At 43.2% G+C, this 15859-nt stretch overlaps 2 protein-coding genes across 2 annotated transcripts in view; one reads left to right on the plus strand and one right to left on the minus strand.

Annotated features, from left to right (window-relative positions):
• The window catches only part of LOC138964303 (Fanconi anemia group D2 protein-like), a 73114-nt gene extending 72364 nt beyond the window's left edge, over positions 1–750 (minus strand). Inside the window, exon 1 of the mRNA XM_070336218.1 lies at positions 260–750. The gene's annotated coding sequence lies outside the window, so the exon portion shown is untranslated. The remainder of the gene's footprint in view (positions 1–259) is intronic.
• A 9053-nt stretch (positions 751–9803) lies between these two features.
• On the plus strand, positions 9804–12660 carry LOC138963547 (uncharacterized). Its single transcript, XM_070335409.1, has 4 exons — positions 9804–10033; positions 10126–10261; positions 10382–10540; positions 10686–12660. Exons 1-4 carry the CDS (start codon positions 10010–10012, stop codon positions 11039–11041), a joined length of 675 nt encoding a protein of 224 aa, XP_070191510.1. The 5' UTR covers positions 9804–10009; the 3' UTR covers positions 11042–12660.
• Positions 12661–15859: the final 3199 nt, after the last annotated feature.

The following is a 15859-nucleotide window of genomic DNA, read 5'->3' on the forward strand; positions in this document are numbered from 1 at the left end:
TTTGACCTATGAAAAGTAGCATCTGCCCTCCAAATCAAGAGCATAAAGTGTAACATTGAGGGCAGAGGCTCATCACAAAAAAACGAAAGCGAAATTCAAAGACCACAAAACAACGGTGACAAAATCATCAGTCTCCCGAAGAAAGCGATCAACTCGTTCGCGGTCGTTTACAACACAAAAATCTGTTCGTGCGTTAGTCAAAAAAATTTACTGTCATCAATCATCATCTCAATTCGAACCTTTTACCATCCGTCACTACCTTTTGTGCCACTATTATGAGAGATTTCTGCAAACTTCCCAGAGTTGTCAAACGTCCCGCGAAAAATTAGTGGAAATTTCTGACGCTTTACCGAAATCTCGTAGAATTTTGCGTTCGACGATCAGGGGAAACAACTGTTACTTGATCTGGATGGCGTCGGTCCCCAGGCTCAGGATCCGGTGTCACGATTTCATCTTTCGCCTGTGTACATATTTCCCCCTCGATATATACTCAAGACTGAAATGTTGTTTCCTGGTAAAATTAAGAAGTGAAATTATTTATGGACGAAAGGCATGTCAGTTTCTTGCATGTGAAGAAAATTGGTGGTAAAATTTAATAGATTTCACCCCCAAAATCGAATTCTTCAAAAACGTGTACTGAGTGGTTACGTCCCTTGAGTAAGAAGGAAAACATTTTAGGATGAATCAAATTTCTAAGTTAAATTAAGTAGATGTGCAACGCCAAGGCACTGCATACCCCAGCGAAAGACAAACCTCTCTCTCTCTCTCTCTCTCTCTCTCTCTCTCTCTCTCTCTCTCTCTCTCTCTCTTACAGAATCAAGACTATCTGACACGATTTCGGATTCTGAAGTTTGTGTTCCAGGTTACAGTGTTGTACGCAGAAACCCCCAACAATGTAAAGAAACTGGATTGCTTGTGTATATAAGTGAATCATTGACCTACACACGTTTAACACATTTAGAACAGTTTGTGGAATCCGTCTGGATCGAGGTCAAATTAAACAAGTCGCGTAAGGCGAAAATACAATATTTAGTCAAGTAGCTGCCATTTTTCAGCAAGACCGTATACTGATCTATACTCGTAGCATCGTCAGTCCACCGCTCATGGCAAAGGCAGTGAAATTGACAAGAAGAGCGGGGTAGTAGTTGCGCTAAGAAGGATAGCACGCTTTTCTGTACCTGTCTTTGTTTTAACTTTCTGAGCGTGTTTTTAATCCAAACATATCATATCTATATATGTTTTTGGAATCAGGAACCGACAAGGAATAAGATGAAAGTGTTTTTAAATTGATTTGGACAATTTAATTTTGATAATAATTTTTATATATTTAATTTTCAGAGCTTGTTTTTAATCCGAATATAACATATTTATATGTTTTTGGAATCAGCAAATGATGGAGAATAAGATAAACGTAAATTTGGATCGTTTTATAAATGTTTATTTTTTTTTACAATTTTCCGATTTTTAATGACCAAAGTCATTAATTAATTTTTAAGCCACCAAGCTGAAATGCAATACCGAACCTAGGGCTTCGTCGAAGATTACTTGACCAAAATGTCAACCAATTTGGTTGAAAAATGAGGGCGTGACAGTGCCGCCTCAACTTTCACGAAAAGCCGGATATGACGTCATCCAAGACATTTATCAAAAAAATGAAAAAAACGTATGGGGATATCATACCCAGGAACTTTCATGTCAAATTTCATAAAGATCGGTCCAGTAGTTTGGTCTGAATCGCTCTACACGCACGCACACACACACATACACACACACATACACACACACACACACACACACATACACCACGACCCTCGTCTCGATTCCCCCTCGATGTTAAAATATTTAGTCAAAACTTGACTAAATATAAAAAGGCACCTCCAATGCTTATTGGTTTCTGCTATAGAAATCCAGCAGAACGTGTAAACTGGACGGACAAATGTTCACATATGTTAGATGCTGCTTTGTTAGAATCAAAAGAAACCATTCTCTTAGGAGATTTTAACATTGATTTATTAAAACAAAATAAACCATGGTTAGATATGTTCAACCTTTATGATCTCAAACAAGTCGTGAACACCCCTACTAGGGTTACTACATCTACAAGCACTTTGATAGATCATGTCTATGTTTCTAACACCCGTAACGTTGCAGAAGTTTGTGTTCCAACCAGCGGCTGTAGTGATCATTTTCCTGTTTGTCTCACGTGGTCAAGAAAGGGTGTAAAAATCCCCAAAGTTGGTCACAAGACAGTAAAGTACCGCTCCTTTACTAAATTTAACGAGAACGCTTTTCTTGTAGACTTAAGTAATTCTTCTCTCTCTGATGTTTATAATTATACGGATCCTGATGATGCAATAACACACTGGATAAATGTCTTTACAGAAATATACGATAAACATGCCCCGTGGAGAATTAAGAGAGTCAAGCAAATAGTAAAACCTAAATGGTTTGATACTGAATTACAAGATGCTATTGGCCATCGTGATTTCCTAAAATCAGTTGGCAAGGAAGCAGAGTATAGAGAACAGAGAAATAAAGTAAACTCACTTAAACGAACAAAAAAAATTAAGTACTTTCATGACCTAGCGTCATCAAAGCAAAATTCAAAGAATATATGGAAAGCAATAAATGAACTTACAAATAAAACGATTGCCAGTCATTCAAGTTGTGTTAAGGACATATCCCCTGATGATTTAAACACGCATTTTTCTAAAATAGCTGAAAAAATTATTACAAATGACAAATCCAATTTGAACAATTTGAAAGTGTTAGAAGAATATTGTGAGTCGAAACAAGTTTCAAGTCAACCGAATATTCCTCTACTTACAGTACCTGAAGTTTTTTACGCACTTACACACCTTAAGCAAACAGGCTCCCGGGGAATCGACGGCCTCGATGGTAGGATTCTTAAATTGTCAGCCCCTGTAATTTCTGAAACACTCACTTACCTTTATAATCTTTGTTTAGACAAAAATTAGTTCCCAGTCGCCCTGAAACAGGCTAAAGTCATTCCTCTGTTTAAATCAGGTGATAAAAAAGACCCATCAAACTATAGGCCAATTTCAATATTGTCTGTTTTATCAAAACCACTTGAAAAACACATTAACAAACATATTCTAATGCATCTTAACCAAAACAATTTACTTCACCCTAAACAATCGGGTTTTAGAGCTAACCATTCCTGCCATACTGCCTTAGTTTCTCTTGTTGATCAATGGCTGGAGAAAATAAACGACAATGAATTCTGTGGTGCCATTTTTGTTGATTTTGCTAAAGCCTTTGACGTTATTGATCACACGTTATTACTGAGAAAATTTGCATTGTATGGCGTCGGAATCGAAACTGTCAAACTTATTAGTTCATTTCTCACCGGCAGACAACAGACTGTACTAACAAACGCCTCGGCGTCGAGCATGCAAGAAGTAAAATACGGTGTACCACAAGGATCGGTTTTAGGACCCCTCCTCTTCTCTATATACATTAATGACCTCCCCCTACATATTCAAAATGTATGTGAACTTTTTGCAGATGACACCACAATTCACTCCAGCAACACAAATGTAACTCGCTTATCAGAATCACTTCAAAGGAGTTTAAACCAGTTGACAGAGTGGACTGAACTAAACCATATGTCTCTTAACCCAAAGAAAACCAAATATATGGTCATAACAACAAGACAAAAACACCAGAATATTTGTTCAGCTGGTCCTGCTTTAATGATAGATGGTGAAATAGTGGAAAAAGTCGACCATCACAAACTGCTGGGTGTTAATATCGATAACAACTTGTCTTGGTCAACCCACATAGAGCAACTTAGTAAAGTGGTGTCTAAGAAAGTGTATCTCTTATCTAGAATTAAACACTTCCTGAACTGCCAAACCAGAAAGTTATTCTTCATTGCTCATATTCAATCTGTTATTGATTACGCATCCACTCTATGGGACTCCGCAAGTGAAAATTCCTTAAAACCACTCAGCAGATTACATAAAAGAGCGCTAAAAGTAGTATTACTAAAGCACACTACCCTCACAGAGTTAGACTACATACATTTAGGGATCTTACCTCTAAAAGTCAAGACTGCTTTTTAACAAAGGAAGTCTTTATGCATAAAATTATATCCGAAACTCTACCCCAAACCATTTATTCAAAGTTCTCTTTGAAGAATTCACACCACCTTATGAAATTTAACACTCCTCTTCTTAGGATAGACTTATTTAAGTCTAGTCTAGTTTATTCAGGTGGCCGTCTCTGGAACGCTCTTCCGAATGCCTTACGGGAAGCTACCAGCACAGATTCTTTTAAAAACAAATGTATATCCCATTTAATGAAAATAGTATATTCTTGATTGTTATGTCCTTTGGGACACAGTCACTCACTTTTGATTTATTGTTTTGTTCACGAAATTATGATGTTCTGCATATTATCCATTGTCTTACAGAGTTGATGTACTATTGCATATAGTATTCTGACTCTAATTGACTTGCAAATTTTTACTTTGCACCTTGTCATGAACATTTATAAACTACAATGTTTCATATAATGCACTTATGTACATAAACTTATACTGTTTTACTAATTATGTAAGTATGTAGTAGTAGTTATTATAGTAGATTTAGTCCCTCTTTAGGGCGAGGGCCAGATGCAAAAAAGTATACCAATGCTTATTCTGTTACCCTCGTAAAATAAAAAATGGTCATTGTCATTGTCATTGTCATTGTCTCTCTCTCTCTCTCTCTCAAACAGACGAACACACACACACACACCCCAAGTTACACACGTACACACATACACACTCACTCACACGCACTCACTCACTCTCTCACACACACTTCATACACACAAAACACACCCCCATACGCACATATAGCGTGTGTGTGTGTGTGTGTGTGTGTTTGTCTGTGTCTGTGTGTCTTATCTGTGTGTCTGTCTGTGTCTGTGTGTGTGTCTTTGTCTGTCTTTGTCTGTCTTTGTGTGGGTATATCTGTCTGTCGCCTGGTCCGTCTCTGAGTGTCTATATCTTGATCTGTGTGTCAATTTCTGTGTCCTTGTTTCTGTGTGTCTGTGCTAAGATGTTATGTATACATGTGTCCCTGTTTCTGTGTGTCTGTGCTAAGATGTTATGTATACATGTGCGCGCAAGGATGCGTGTGTACATGTCTGTCAGTCGGTCTCTGTATGTTTCTGTTTGTTTGTCCGTGTATGTGTCTGTGTCTGTGCACGGACGCTAAGGAACTGTGCACCACCAAGCGTCTCAGTGTGTGTTTGGGAGTGTGTGCGTATCTGTGTGTCAGATAAGCCAAAGTTAAACTTGCAATGGACATCTTTACTTTTACATTAACAACAGTTCATACAGAGACAGACGGAAAGTGTAGTTTCTAGAAGAAAGTTAATTTACTCGCTTCTCTCTCCCCCCCCCCCCCCCCCCCCTCTCGTACCTATACCCGCACCAATTCTGCCATCCTGTCTCCGTTACGCGCGCACTCACACACACACACACACACATAAACAAACACACATACACAAACACACACACAATCACACACAAACATCCACCACAACACACACACATCTATCTATATATATATACGACTTGTGTCTGTGTGTCTGTGTGTCTGTCTGTGTCTTCGCGATGCACGGCCAAAGTTCTCGATGGATCTGCTTCAAATTTGGTGTCCATATTCAGATACACCCTGCACAAAATCTGGTCGATGAGATATTTCAATACGTGCTCTCAGCGCGCAGCGCTGAACCGATTTTGTGCGCGCTGAACCGATTTTGGTTCCACCTCAGCTACCCGGGCCCCCATACCGACACACCAAAGCCAAAGTTCTCGGTGGATCTTTTTCAAATTTGGACACCGTATTCAGCTACACCCCGGACACAATATCATCGATGAGATATTTCAACACGTGCTCTCAGCGCGCAGCGCTGAACCGATTTTGGTTTTTGTGTTCATTTCACCATTCCCAGTAACTCTTCCTTATCTTCTCATCTTCTCCATGTTTTCAGCGTTTACCTCCCTTCCTTCGTATGGTGCACTATAGTATGAGGGGGGCATCTTCGGATATTCCCGGCGTTCTGTTACTATTTTTAGAAGGTCACCGCAGTGTCCAGAACGTAAATTGGACCCGTAAATTATCCTCACTGTAAAAGTGCAAAGGTCGAATCAATTTATAGCCACGCGAAAAATACACTGTCATCTATCTCTCTATAGATACGGCTTCTCTGTGTTTGTGTGTGTGTGTGTGTGTGTGTGTCTCTCTCTATGTGAGCAACACCTGGGGATTGTTCAGTTCTGTTTGTGATGTGGTCTGGCGGCTTTTGTGTATTTGTATGTACTGGCCTTCCTTTGAAAAGCCATAACAGTTCAAAAGGGCTTACAGATAAGCTCTAAATTGCTCAATCCTGTTTGAGTGGAGTTCGCCTCCAAAGGTGATTAACACGGTTACATTCGTCGACAAGGATGGGACTCGATATGGTCAGGAATGGCATTATGGCCACTGAATCATTTTCGTGCTGTTCCCATTCCACGAATCTGGGAGGGACCTAAGCTTGGCGGGTTCATTGTTCGGATCCGGCGAAGCCGGCGTACGGCTCTAAGTACTTCTTCCCGGCGAAGCCGGCTACCCGGCGAAGCGGGTATTCATCTATATCTATATATATATACGACTTGTGTCTGTGTGTCTGTGTGTGTGTCTGTGTGTGAGTTCGCGATGCACGGCCAAAGTTCTCGATGGATCTGCTTCAAATTTGGTGGGCATATTCAGGTAGACCCGGGACAGGACACAACCTGGTCGATATTTCAACATGTGCTCTCAGCGCGCAGCGCTGAACCGATTTTGGTTCCACCTCAGCTATTTTGGTTCCACCTCAGCTACCCGGGCCCCCATACCGACACACCAAAGCCAAAGTTCTCGGTGGATCTTTTTCAAATTTGGACACCGTATTCAGCTACACCCCGGACACAATATCATCGATGAGATATTTCAACACGTGCTCTCAGCGCGCAGCGCTGAACCGATTTTGGTTTTTGTGTTCATTTCACCATTATAAGTAACTCTTCCTTATCTTCTCATCTTCTCCAGGTTTTCAGCGTTTACCTCCCTTCCTTCGTATGGTGCACTATAGTATGAGTGGGGCGTCTTCGGATATTCCCGGCGTTCTGTTACTATTTTTAGAAGGTCACCGCAGTGTCCAGAACGTAAATTGGACCCGTAAATTATCCTCACTGTAAAAGTGCAAAGGTCGAATCAATTTATAGCCACGCGAAAAATACACTGTCATGTTTTGCTCCTCCATCAGCTTCATCAGACCCAGAGTGATGGACTGGTGCTCGGCCAGGGAGTACATGTCGTTGTTGAACAGACCCGTGGGGTAGTGTTTGTACTCGTTCTCCTTCAAATTGGCGGGCTGCACGATAGACAGGGTGTGGATCTTGCTCAGAGAATGGTTCTTGATCTGCCCCGGGGTCATGCTCGCGCCTCTAGCTAGGATGGTTGGGTTAGACGACCGCAAGAACCTGTCGGTAGCGTTTCGTACCACCTCGGCCCTCTCTGTAAAGTTCTTAACGTAGTCGTAGAAGAAGTGTCCGTAGTCGTTAACCATAAACACGTGAGCCTTGTTGCGGACGCATGCTTCCAGGTAAGCAATCTTCTGAGTGTTAATAATGCCTTCGAGGGTGAGTTGTCCAACAACCTGGATGCCGGTCATGGGCGAAGTAAACACCAGCAGGGGCATGGCGAAGCACTTCTCGGGGTCGGGTGTGGCCCCCATGTGCTGCACGATTTGCTTTACAGTGACGTCTTTACCGTTGACCGTGACCTTCTCCTCTGAACTGGTCCTCAAGATGGGCACAACCACCACGTTTACGGCGAGCTCGCACCTCTTGACGTTGTAAAACCCGTTGCCTCCCAACGAGACCTCTATGGCAATGTTCAGTCTGTTGCTGATGGCCCTGCTGGGGTTCAGGTCGAGCAGCTGAACGTACACGTCCCAGTCCAGCTGGTTGATAAAGCAGCTCTGCATGGCTCTCACGTGCAAATTGTGCTTCTGGGTCTCGGCGCGTTGATACTCGATGTATCTCATGAGGTCGGCTTGTGTGGGTACAGGAGGCGGTCCCAGAGGCGGGAGTTGCGTGGGGGCATCCGTAGTCTTAACAGAGTTAAAGTGGTCCTTTAGGTCGTGAGTGACGGTAGGGTCGCCCTTGATGGGTCTGACGGTCGTCAGTTGGTTATCGTTCAGCACCCCGGTAACCTTCTTAGCCTGAACGTCGTACGTGATTGACCCGTAGGCTCCGTGCGCCTGTTCTTCAGTGCCCACTTGACGAACGTCCTCAGGGATATGGCTCTTGTCATGGTTGATGGGATCGCCTTCGTCCACCACCGTCACCATGAGGATCTGGTCGCTGCCGGCCTGGTACAGGCTAGTCCTGTAGTCTGCCTTGTGGGGCATGCAGTCAAACTTGGACACGTCGGGGATCTTCTGGCTACTGTGCACGTTAAACATTGCTCCGTACTTATCGGCAACCAAGAACATCGTGTAGCCTTCCTTGTCGCCCGTGGGGTTAATCGGGATGTCGCTGTCCCCGTGCTTGTACTTGATGTACTTGACCTCCCCTCTGAACCTAGGAACGTATTTACACAGCTTGGCAAGAGGGACGGGGTTCCAGATGTCAAGTTTAGCAATCAACCCCGCAGTGTTTCCGGTGCATACCACGGGCAAGTTTGTGTTTTTTAGCGAGGCAGCAACAACCGCATTCTTCAGCGGATATTTCGACAGATACGACAGTTCGGGTGTGCCCAAGAGGTCTACGTAGTAAGTCCCCGTGATCTTAACCTTGAAGGGCAAGATGTTGTTCTTGAACACGTTACTGTGCTTGAACCGAAAGTTGTTGATGTACCCAGAGGTAGACGCTAATAGCGCCGCCACAAGCACCACAAAGCAACACTGAGACATAATGATTTAGCTTTGAGATTTATTTTTCAAAGGGCATGAGACAAACAAATACTCCCGATACAGACTGACACGGCTATGTGGATCACAGAGTAGTACAGCACGTAATAGGCTTTGAAAGACTTCCGCTGGTCAGTCTTGTGCTTGTAATACACCATCAGGAAAGTGGCGTTAATCGAGTCCATTGGGTCGGCTCTGATGATAGGACCAATGGGGTTCCCGTAGTTTACGGCATACCCGAACGCCTTGTCCGTGGCCTCTTCTAGCGACATAAACTGTCCAAGGGCAGCGTAGTAGTTGTCTTCGTCGGGGTTGTATACAATGTTGAATTTATCTAAGACATCGTCAAGGTCGGGGCCGTGTATACGCTTGTTGCCCTCAAAGTCATTGTTCAGCACCCGCTTCCGTAGGTCCTCGGGGGTATGCCAGTACAGCACCCGGGGGTCGTCAATCACGTTGTTCACAAGGTACGTTAGGCGCGCACTGTGGTCTCGATGTGGTGAGCCAGCCGCCATCGTCTATTGGGTCACTCCGTCAGCCCGTCAATGCGCATTAACCGCTTCCCAAGGATTATTCCGTAGCGTCCCGGAGCCGCGTACAGTCCTGGCGGTGGGGAGCATGCATCGCACGTTTGGGCGCCCTCTGAAATATGACGCGAGTCCAGTTGGACGCCGCCAAAGAGGTGGAGGAAGACAGCAACCTCGTTTGTGTCGAGGTTGATGCCCACAAAACATCGAAAACGTACGGTGCAGCTGGGATCTACGTCACAAAAAAGTTGCAGAGTTTTTTGGAGCGGTAAGAGAGATAGATAGAGAGAGAGAGAGAGAGAGAGAGAGAGGGGGGGTGTTCACATCCAGTAGAAAGTAGTGCTGCTACAGTATTTTTGTAGAGCGCACCTGTAGTTTGATTGCTTATTGGACGTGTGTTTTTTTTCAGGTATCTGAACGAAAGACCCGTGGGGTCAGCATGGGTCTTTTGCACAGCAACGGGAAACCAGCTAACATCCAGCCACGCAGCGAATATCTTCAAAAGACTTACCGACACCACGGCGACCCAAATGCGAAAAAGCATTGCCGTTGCGGTAAGTCTTTTTTTTTTGCGGTCCACTATGTGTAAACAGAAAACAAATTTTAGCTAGGTTTTTAATTTTGGGTTCTTTTTTGTTTGTTTTAGCACAGAGATTCTTCTGCCCATACACAATCGGCGATTTCTGAGGCCATGCTGCACAGCATGGCAGTACACCAAGAATCGTATGCGGCCAAAACCCACAAAAAAACCATCTACAAAGGCCTACGGGCAGTTGGAGCAGGTACAGTAACTTTTTTTTTTGGATGAAAGGGAAGATTAAAAAGAAAAAAAAACTGATCAACAAAACATGTAAGCTATATAACACGAATGCGTTTTCTTTTTTTTTTTTTAAATATTCCAGTCCAATGTTTGCAAGGAGAGGAGGGACGCCCTGGCCTGCCCGGGACCTCGCAGTCGTCTCCTAGCCGGCTAGAGGATGACGAGTCGTCTACCATCAACGACCCATCCCCGTCTGACATCGAGATGGCGCCGCCAGAGTCATCTGCAGCATCTGTGTCAGGTACGTATAAAATAACTTACTGTGTGAGTGAGTGTGTGAGTGTGCGTGTAAAAAGGCGACCATCAAACTAATAGAAAATAATTTGTAGTAGCCCCAGAAGATCAATATGTTTTCTATATTAAAAAATCTCTGTTTTTGATTTCAGCTTACGAGGAGGACGAAGAAGCGTGGCTGCCCTCCAAAATGAAGACGGCCTCTTCAAGACCGCCTCCTTCGCCTCTTCCGGTCAAAAAGATGGCTCCCCAGAAGCACAATCCAGGGGGTGGATTCCTGCGCTTTGAAAAGCCATTGAAAGCGGTCGACCCTGCTGAGTGGCCCCTGGGCTACACCAGAGAAGAGCGTGTGCTGCGTGGAATTATCTTGCCTTCCCGCAACAAATTCACCGTGGAGCAGCTCCAAACGGCCTTCCGCTACCTGGGGGGATACAGGCGATCAGACGTCTCCGCATCCTTTTTGGAGACTTTCAAAATGTATTTGAGAATGTGGCTGACAAAACCATAGGCGACAAACTTCGCGCTTGGCCCAAGGATGAAGATCTCCTTTTTTAAGCAACCGGGATTTATACATTTTGTGTTTCAGTATTTTGTGTTTCAGTATTTTGTGTTTTAGTCTCTGATTTAATTAAAAACAAGAAATTCCTCCGAGGTAGGAAAGACACCCCTGTCCTTACCATTCTCACTGCCACCAACTGAGAAGGCACTGCTAACAAGTGTGGTTAAAATAAGTTGATTGAGTGGACAAAGAGACAGGCGGAGAAAAAGACAAATCAATATAACTCTTTCTGTAACACCTACTGACCGCATACAGAAAACAAAAGATCCCGAAAAAAAAAACCAAAATCGGTTTGCGCTGCGCGCTGAGAGCAGGTATTGAAATATCTCATCGACCGGATTTTGTCCGGGGTGTATCTGCCGCTTCGCCGGGTAGCAAGTAGAGCCGAATACCCGGCTTGAGTGGCGCACTGTACGCCGGCTTCGAACCATGGACCCGTCAAGCTTAGGTCCCTTCCAGACTCATGGAATGGGAACAGCACGAACATGGGGCGGGGATATAGCTCAGTTGGTAGCGCGCTGGATTTGTATTCAGTTGGCCGCTGTCAGCGTGAGTTCGATCCCAGGTTCGGCGGAAATTTATTTCAGAGTCAACTTTGTGTGCAGACTCTCTTCGGTGTCCGAACTCCCCCCCCCTCCCCCGTGTACACTACATTGGGTGTGCACGTTAAAGATCCCACGATTGACAAAAGGGTCTTTCCTGGCAAAATTGCTTAGGCACAGTTAATAATTGTCTACCTATACCCGTGTGACTTGGAATAATAGGCCGTGAAAGGTAAATATGCGCCGAAATGGCTGCAATTACTGGCCGTATAAAATTTCATCTCACACGGCATCACTGCAGAGCGCCTAGAACTGTACCCACGGAATATATACGCGATATAAGCGTCATTGATTGATTGATTGATGATTCAGGGACCATAATGCCATTCCTGATCATATCAAGTCGAGTCCCATACTTGTCGACGACGCCCTAGGTACCACATCACAAACAGAACTGTGCAATACACAGGTGTTTTCTACAGACACACTCAAACACACACACACACACAGAGAAGCCGTATATATATATATATATATCTATATCTATTGTATAAATATATAGAGATAGATAAGAGTGTATTTTTCGCGTGGCTATAAATTGATTCGACCTTTGCACTTTTACAGTGAGGATAATTTACGGGTCCAATTTACGTTCTGGACACTGCGGTGACCTTCTAAAAATAGTAACAGAACGCCGGGAATATCCGAAGATGCCCCCCTCATACTATAGTGCACCATACGAAGGAAGGGAGGTAAACGCTGAAAACATGGAGAAGATAAGGAAGAGTTATGCCGTAGTTGATCCCCCCAAAAAACCAAAATCCACCAATAACTCCCTAACCGTGTGTTTGACTGGTCCCAATTTTTGTAAGGACCGTCTCAGGAATGTATAGAACCTGTTCACCAAGTTTGGTGACGATCGGTCCGTTCATTCTTGAGATCTACTTGCGAACACAAACAAACACACAAACAAACAAACAAACACATCGAGTGAAACCTATACACACCCCTATACCGGGGGTGTAATAAGGTCGGGAGCCCCATGGACACTAATTTGTTGTTTTAAACACCCACACATATATACATACAAAGACACACACTCACTCACACACACACACACAGACACACAAGCACATACACACACTCACACACACACACACACACACACACACACTAACACACTTTTACTAGCATTTGTTTGCCATTTAAAAAAATGAGTAGAAAAACGTTTGCTAACCTAATCAGTACTCCCAACCCCTATGTAACGCCTTTAGATTTGTAAGCCCCAATTGGCAACGAACGTAACACCAAGGGGCAGTGGCGTGTGCCGATCGTGGCAGTGCCGTAGCAATTTCAGCCTCCAACTCGAGCGTTCCTAGTCATTGCTACGCCGCTGCCAAAATCTGTTTACGCGTCTGCCACTAAGTGGCAGTGCCGTATATTTGCCAGGTCCCTAACCCTAACCCTAACCCTAACCCTAAACCCTAACCCTAACCCTAATAATAAAAAAAAAGTCACTACGTCACTTTAAACAAAAAAAGTCACTACGTCAGCAAGTCACTACTACAAAAGGTCACTACGTAAGTCACTACGTAAGCTGGCTGGCTGGCTGGCTGGCTGGCAGGCTGAAAAAAGAAACAAGGAAAGAAATGGTCAAAGGGGAGCAACTCCTGTCAGCAAAAACAGTGCTAAGAACACGTAATTAGCTCCCATGAATAAACTTTAAAAAAAAAAAGAAAACAAGAGGCGAAGCCTTCAAGGCTCACGTAAGAAATCGACAAACAGTAACACAAACTCAATCACTCCGTCACACACACACACAGTACACACACACACACACACACACACACACACAGAAAGAGCATAGGTGAAACTGTGCAAGAAAGCGAGACACTAGATCTAGATCTGTCGTAGCCTACTTACAGGGACACGACTGCCAAATAGTCTCGGCCCGCTCAAAATAACAATCACCGAGACTTTCAGTAATTCCATCGCGTGACGTCTAACCCTCGTACGTCATAATGTGACGTCAATGTAATATGACGTCTTCAAATGTTAAAGTTTCTACCACAGACATACATACATACATACATACATACATACATACATACATACGCACGCACAGACAGACAAAAGTTAGCATCGCATAGGCTACACTTCGTGAGACAAAAATGAGGCAAAACAGTGAATATACTCTAGCCAACGGTCTAAGGGGAGCAACTCCTGTCAGCCAAAAACAGTACTAAGAACACGTAATTAGCTCCCCTAAATAAACTAAAAAATATACCCAAACAAGAGGCGAAGCCTTCAAGGCTCACGTAAGAAATCGACAAACAGATGGCAGGTTTCACGGTATTGAGACATTCTATTGACTGCACAATGTGCTCTGATTTCTAACTTGCTGAACCAATTTTCTCAGTGTTTTTTTTTATATGCAATGCACAAATGTGTCATTTTGAATACAATTCTGAAAAAAAAAATCGTTTGAGTTGTTTTGTTGGCATTTTATGCACATGTGTTTGGTAGCGATCGTGTGAATCCTGACAGACGCCATTTCCTTCTGCATGACAGAAGCCAACCATTGATGTGAAAACTGAAACGAAAAGGCACTCAATTCACACTGAATGGTCATATTTGATAGCAGAGCTGCAATATCTAACCATACAAACAAAAACAAAAGCACAAATATGAATTTTGCATTACATATTTTGCACACAAAAAATCGAATCGAGAACTGGAAGCTGTCTGTCCGAAAAACTAAGTCTTCACAGATAAACCAAGTAAGCTTATTTTACCACAAGAAATGATAACATGATTTTATTTTGACATTGAAAACACACCTTTATAGTCTGTACTTCATAGGAAAGCATTTACAATGACCGAAATTTCGCGAAATTCCGCGCCGTGTCCATTTCTTGGAATGTCCGACCGTCGTCTGTCAGGGGTTTCCAACGATCGCTACTTTCACTTTCGTTGTCATTTTCGGGCAATCCTATGCCGTATGTGACATATTACACACTTTTCACAGTTGAGGCCGAAGGCGTGATTTGTGATTATTTTTTCAGGTGAGATTTTATTGTTTTTGTTGCCTTTTTGTCGAGTAATATGCCGTCTGTCAGCCAACGATCGCTACCACACGATCGCTACCTCTTCATGCTCGATCAGATTTTTTGCTTTTTCAATGATTATAGAAGTTTGATTAACGTTTCCTTTGCAGTTCTGGATCGGTAGGGTAAAGGTATCTAATTTCGACATAAGATCTTGGGGGTACCTAAATCCGACCGATTTTCCAAGTCACATCAATGACGAGGTGCGCACGTCATCACAACAGAAGGAATGCCATTCATACACGGGCCATTCATGAACCGGTTGATGACGCGACTTTACGGACCAATCGTTTTGTCGCGAGAGTTATTTGCGTCATCGGCACCGCGGCGCGAAAATTTGCCTTGCAAGTGTCTTCTAAAGTTTTAACGTTGAGGGGGGAATCGAGACAAGGGTGTGGTGTATGTGTGTGTGTGCGTGTGTGTGTAGAGCGATTCAGACCAAACCACTAGACCGATCTTTATGAAATTTTACATGAGTGTTTCTGGGAATGATATCCCCGGACGTTTTTTTTCTTTTTTTTGATACATACCTTTGATGACGTCATATCCGGCTTTTTGTAAAAGTTGAGGCGGCACTGTCACACCCTCATTTTTCAATCAAATTGATTGAAATTTTGGCCAAGCAATCATCGACAAAGGCCGGACTTCGGTATTGCATTTCAGCTTGGTGGCTTAAAAATTAATTAATGACTTTGGTCATTAAAAATCTGAAAATTGTAAAAAAAAATAATAATTTATAAAACGATCCAAATTTACGTTCATCTTATTCTTCATCATTTTCTGATTCCAAAAACATATAAATATGTTATATTTGGATTAAAAACAAGCTCTAAAAATTAAAAATATAAACATTATGATCAAAATTAAAGGCACAGTAAGCCTCCCGTAAACCATCACAGATACGGTCAGGCTTTTACACACAGTACAAACACCCTTTCATTTAAACACTCACCGATTGAGAACATCCTAGGTGCCCTCCGTAAAGAACGAACAATTTTCAAAGAATTTATTTTTGCGTGGTTTATCTTACCCCTGAGCCATCGTGAACTCGTGTCATCCAGTTTCCCTTTTTCACAATGTAGTCGTCAGTTAGTCATTTGAATGTGACTCGATGTGAG

Source organism: Littorina saxatilis, linkage group LG4 (genome assembly GCF_037325665.1).
Source record: "Littorina saxatilis isolate snail1 linkage group LG4, US_GU_Lsax_2.0, whole genome shotgun sequence".
Classification (NCBI taxonomy): domain Eukaryota; kingdom Metazoa; phylum Mollusca; class Gastropoda; order Littorinimorpha; family Littorinidae; genus Littorina; species Littorina saxatilis.